This window comes from Erigeron canadensis, chromosome 8, assembly GCF_010389155.1.
Source record: "Erigeron canadensis isolate Cc75 chromosome 8, C_canadensis_v1, whole genome shotgun sequence".
Lineage (NCBI taxonomy): Eukaryota > Viridiplantae > Streptophyta > Magnoliopsida > Asterales > Asteraceae > Erigeron > Erigeron canadensis.
The window spans coordinates 21804543-21810547 of NC_057768.1; the positions used below are offsets into that span (position 1 = coordinate 21804543).

The 6005-nt window shown below is 32.3% G+C and overlaps 1 protein-coding gene across 1 annotated transcript; it reads left to right on the forward strand.

Annotated features, from left to right (window-relative positions):
* Window positions 1-899: 899 nt before the first annotated feature.
* Window positions 900-5649, forward strand: LOC122579223 (ammonium transporter 2). The gene is made up of 4 exons (XM_043751344.1): window positions 900-1633; window positions 2334-2619; window positions 3316-3419; window positions 5067-5649. Exons 1-4 carry the CDS (start codon window positions 1001-1003, stop codon window positions 5502-5504), a joined length of 1461 nt encoding a protein of 486 aa, XP_043607279.1. The 5' UTR covers window positions 900-1000; the 3' UTR covers window positions 5505-5649.
* The last annotated feature ends 356 nt before the right edge of the window (window positions 5650-6005 follow it).

Genomic DNA, 6005 nt, shown 5'->3' on the forward strand with positions numbered 1-6005 from the left:
AACTAAAACTATCTCTTCCTATATTTTTCTCTATATATTCTATACATTCTTTTATATTTTCTGCTCCAAATTCAAATGGCACGAGTGTGGACCCGGTCTGAAGAAATAAGTTTGGCACGAGGTGTCAAACGATCCGTTGTGGGAGAACTATCAAGAGGATCCTACGTTCTGGGCGAAAGTAACCCGTCTTTTTCTCGCTTATGAAAACCAACCATCGACATATCAAGATTCCGACGACTTGTTCTACCTTACAACTTATAATCAATGACTTTAAGAAATAAACTAGAGTCTTAACCGACGACTTGTTGATGTTCTTTTTTTTTTTTGCACTGCATTTTATTGTATTTCGAGTTAAATTTGTCTATCTACGTGAACTCGGCTTCCAATTTGATAGTTAAAAAACTCATAAAACTCATTTTAAATAATATCGTTGGGTTCATGTGAGTCGTGAAGCTCGAATAGCTCGCTTGACTCAACTGAATCACTTAACGAACTTTCAAACAAGCCGAACTGAATATTAGTTTATGAAGCTTGATTCCTGAAACTAACCGATTGAGTAGTAAGTTTGTTTTCGAGTTCAAAAACCACTATGCTCGTATCCGACTTAAATGAACTCGATCAGTAGCTCATTAAAAGTTCGGCTTGATCTCACGCTTACTTTAGGAGTAAGATTATAATTACCGTTAAAAAATTGGTAATTTCAAAGGTTCAACCAGACACCTCGCACTAAACACTTATTCATATTATAATGATTTTAAACACGTATACATATTAAAACATTCGTTTTACAACTTATAATCATTGACTTTTTGAAATAGACTAGAGTCTTAACCGACGACTTTTGACCAAAACGTGTTTCCTCTTCTTTTCTTATCATATTTCATCCTAAATATCTAAACAAAAGCCATCATTATATCGATCATATTTGGAACCAAAAAGCCATATTACCATACATAGTATCATATCGATCCAACCAAAAATTACTAAAACCAACGTATATATGGCCAACGCATACGGTACCCATATGCCCGCGGTCCCGGACTGGCTCAACAAAGGCGACAACGCATGGCAATTAACAGCATCGACACTAGTCGGTCTACAAAGCATGCCAGGACTCGTAATTCTCTACGCGTCGATAGTTAAAAAAAAATGGGCCGTGAACTCTGCGTTCATGGCCCTATATGCATTTGCAGCTGTTCTTATATGTTGGGTTTTAGTTGGGTACCGAATGGCATTTGGTGATGAGCTATTTCCCTTTTGGGGAAAAGGCGCCCCGGCTTTGGGTCAGAAGTATCTGATCAGACAAGCCGTGGTGCCAGAAAGTACACATAATTTTAAAAACGGAACGTTGGAATCGGAAAGTAAGCCGTTTTATCCTATGGCAACACTTGTTTATTTTCAATTTAATTTTGCAGCTATAACTATGATATTATTGGCTGGTTCTGTTCTTGGGAGGATGAATATTAGAGCTTGGATGGCTTTTGTTCCTTTGTGGCTGGTTTTTTCATATACAGTTGGTGCTTTTAGTTTGTGGGGTGGTGGTTTTTTGTATCATTGGGGTGTTATTGATTATTCTGGTGGTTATGTTATTCATCTATCATCCGGGATTGCTGGTTTCACTGCAGCCTATTGGGTATGTATCTATATCTATCCATCTATACATTTTGTATATCATATCAAGTTAATACAGTAAAACCTCTATAAATTAATAGCGTTAGGATCATGATATTTATTAATTCAGTGCTGGGCTAATTGTTTATTTTTATTTTTATGTACAGTAAAAAGTTTTTATGGTTTGATTGTTATCTTAATTCCCAGTTAGGTAAAAGCCACTCTTGTAATCTAATAATTGTATGAGACAAGAGTTCACATATGTACCTACCAATAGAGAATAATTTAAAGAATAATCTAAAGCAATGTGGACACAAGACTTACGAAGACAATTATCCAATATGATATTATAACAAATATGCTTTGCTGCCAAGTGGTTTGCTAAGTTCCTGAGAAACCAACTGTTTGCAGAAAACTTTGACAATATATGCATTGTTTTTACACTACCGACCAGTATCGAAGCTACCTAGAGGCAAAAATTATCACACTTTCACAATTTCTATAAAACTCTATATGTCTAGTAAGTATTAATTTAGTCGAAAGTTAATTAGCTCACCAATATAACATTCATTTTTGGTCCCCTTAAACCTGATGCTCTGACTACGCTACCGACTACCTTATAACTAAAAATCAATCATTTCTACTAAATAAGATACATTGGTAGTAAAGGTTACTATATTTGATGCATTGATATGTATTGTATGCATATTGTATTATTACAGGTTGGACCAAGATTAAAAAGTGATAGAGAAAGGTTTCCTCCAAACAATATATTGTTGATGCTTGCAGGAGCAGGGTTATTATGGATGGGATGGTCTGGTTTCAACGGAGGAGCACCGTATGCTGCCAACATTGCTGCGTCTGTAGCCGTATTAAACACAAATATATGTGCCGCGACCAGCCTTTTAGTTTGGACCACTCTTGATGTTATTTTCTTTGGAAAACCATCTGTTATTGGGGCCGTTCAAGGTATGATGACAGGTCTCGTATGCATTACCCCTGGAGCAGGTTAGCACGATTTCTATATATTGTTTTTCAATCATATTTCCTCTAGAAATTTATCTAATTCTAGCTTGTTTTAAAGTTATTGACATTACCACATTTTTTATCTCATTCAACAGAAATTCACCATATGACGCATTCAACAAATACAAAATATATAGGATGTAATAGATTTAGATTTAGAATTAGAAGCAAGCATTAATTTTCTTAAACATGATTCTCAAATATCAATTTTTTGATTCTTTTGTAGTTAACATTCTACCTAATTAGACGCATTTGACTTTTAGGACTTTTTAAAATAAAAATAATTTGATGACCACTTATATCATATTGTGGAGCCGGAAAGTTCAAATATTACTCGTAATTTCTTTTTTTCATTATTTATGGATATGTTGGATTTTCTAACATGGATTTATTGTGCTTATGACTTTGTTAGCTCACACAAATACAAAAGGATCGTTATGTATTTATCTTTATTTTTTCAAAACAATTATCTCATCTGTTTTATTCCTTGACTAATGACTGCTATATCATATAAAATGGTTTAGATTTGCAATTATATATATGCTCACGTTAAAACATTGTACAGCACTAGTAGTTTAGCTAGAGTAGCCGAACCACATTAAAATTGAATTGGATCAAAAGTATATATACATAGTCATATAGATTTACATGATGATTTGAGGTGTTTTTGAGGTGCAGGGGTGGTGCAATCATGGGCGGCGATTGTAATGGGAATACTCTCAGGTAGCATTCCATGGTTTTCGATGATGATCCTCCACAAGAAATCTATTTGGCTTCAAAAGGTACATATCATATCAATATATCCTTGTCATTATTTTCCTTTGTTTGCATTTATATCTTGATTGAAAGAACTTTTGGGTGTTTAATTATTTTCGAGTTAATTGCAAGATTGGTCCTTGTGGTTTGTGCATTTTAGCAAGTGAGGTCCCTATTCAAGAATCATTGTAATGGGGTCCTTATTTTGAGAATGTTTTGCAAAGTTGGTCCAATTTTGACGGATCCGTTAAAGGTGGCCGTCAAGTGTCCACGTGTGCAGTACGTGTGAGGGTATTTATGTACTTTCCACCCCACAAGGACCCCCATTTGCTAAAATGAAAAAACTACAGGGACCAATCTTACAACTAACTTTTTTTTATATATAATAAAAGACTATTAACCTAACCACTTCTTAACAAGTTAAAAATTTTAGTTAACCTAAATTTTAATTTACATGTATCATAATTAAAATTATAAGTTAAAAAATTTGGAACAAAAAAACCTTTTAATTATTAATTATATTAATAGTTGTAGAAAAAGTTTAATTAACTTACAATTTTAAAAAATCCATAACTAATTAATACCCTTTAACTTTTCCATAAAAAGATAAATCTTATTAAATAAATAACTTCAATAAAAAATTTAACACTTTTTAGCTTTTCATGATTATTTATAGTTAAATTACTAAAAACATATTTTCACTAAAAAGTTTAAAACTTATAAATAATTCAATTGATGATTAAACTCCAATTAACATAATAACTTATATCTACATTCTAAGAATATATCAAAAAAAAAAAAAAAAAATTAAAACAAATATCAAATTACTAGTTTGCTATTTCTTATATTTGTTAATTAGACTTTATAAGTTTTTTATTTGCATTTATTTAATAATTTATTTTATTTTAAAAAATGTTGCTGACTTTTTGTGTATTTGATACGATAGTAGATAACTAAAATACCATATAATGTTGATAATTATTATTATTATTATTATTATTATTATTATTATTATTATTATTATTATTATTATTATTATTATTATTATTATTATAGGGTCTAAACTAAAATCCCTCTACGATCGAACACTTGACACCCCTATATCGTATTCTAGTACCCAATCACAAACTTACAAACCTGTTGTCTAATACCCTAAAAGTCGAACCCCAAGAACCAAAAACCCCTTTGGGTTTTTCGGCCGATCGAACCAAGAGGGAGAAAAAGAGAGAGATTTTGTTTAGGGTTTTCAAAACCAATTGCTTTTAATGAATGAAAAACCCTTAACCTTTGATCTCTATTTATAGGGATTAATTAGAAGGGTTTTCTAACTTGGTGACCAAGTTAGAATGGGATTAGAAAACTCCCCTACGAATTTCGCCCCCCCCCCCCCCCTTACTGTCTAATTAGGAAACTTCTAATTTACAATTTAATCCTTCTCTTTTAATTAATTAAACACTATTAAACTTTTAACATAGTTTATTTAATTATTTAGTGATCGTTTTAATTAATATATTACTTTAATATACTAATTAAATATAGAGTTAACGTGTCATTTTCTGTAACTCCGTAAGCTTAAATGATTTTCGGACATGTGTTTATTATAATGTGATCATATTCCAACAGTGTACACGTTCTTATTTCTAAAAATGTGTTGGATGTTTTAAACAATATAGGTAGATGATACATTTGGTGTGTTTCATACACACGCCGTAGCTGGTCTATTAGGCGGGTTGTTGACAGGATTACTAGCCGAGCCAGTCCTATGTGACATAGTTTTGCCAGTTACTGGTTCAAGGGGTGCATTTTATGGTGGAAATGGCGGTAAACAATTCCTAAAACAAATAGTTGCAGCTTTGTTTGTGATCGGGTGGAACCTTATATCGACAAGTATCATTCTTTTAGTAATTAGAATTTTTATGCCATTACGAATGCCTGACCACGAGTTGATGATCGGTGATGATGCTGTTCATGGAGAAGAAGCGTATGCATTGTGGGGTGATGGTGAAAAATATGATCCAACAAGACATGGTTCAATTTTTGGAGCAGCCGAGACAACACCAAATTATGATTATGGAAATGGTGCTGCAAGAGGTGTTACTATTAACCTGTAGGTTCATATAATGAATCACCATTACCTTTTCTTTTTATGAATATTATTATTTTTTTTTGTATATATTGATATCTAGTCTTGAAATTTGTGCGCAATACACATGTTGAGATCGTTAATTTATAATATTTGTTAGTTTGTTACGTTTATTTTCGACCTCTAATCCGTTTGACCTCAATATGATAAGCACAAGCCTCCATTGGTAAGTGAAAAGAGTTAAATTTGACATTTGATCCCAAAATATAAAGCACAAGCCTCCATTGCTATGTGAAAAGTGTTGAATTAACAAAACAATATGAAATGTCCAGCATAAAAAGTTAAACCCAATATTCATTTAGACTCTAGTTTTAAAACATATAAATATCTAGAAAGTAGTCTTATCCAGCTGAATCCAATAATATCTAAACTAATAACTTAGAAAGGATATTCCAATTTGTGTTCTATAGCCATTGGGTGTTAACCCGGTGACAAGGGATTTTTCCATATTGTGATTTCCTCATGAGGG

Coding starts and splice junctions, on each gene's coding strand:
- LOC122579223 (XM_043751344.1), top strand. CDS start 1,001: ATGGCCAACGCATACGGTACCCATATGCCCGCGGTCCCGGACTGGCTC. Junction 1,634..2,333: donor GTTTCACTGCAGCCTATTGG/GTATGTATCTAT, acceptor GTATTATTACAG/GTTGGACCAAGATTAAAAAG. Junction 3,420..5,066: donor AATCTATTTGGCTTCAAAAG/GTACATATCATA, acceptor TAAACAATATAG/GTAGATGATACATTTGGTGT.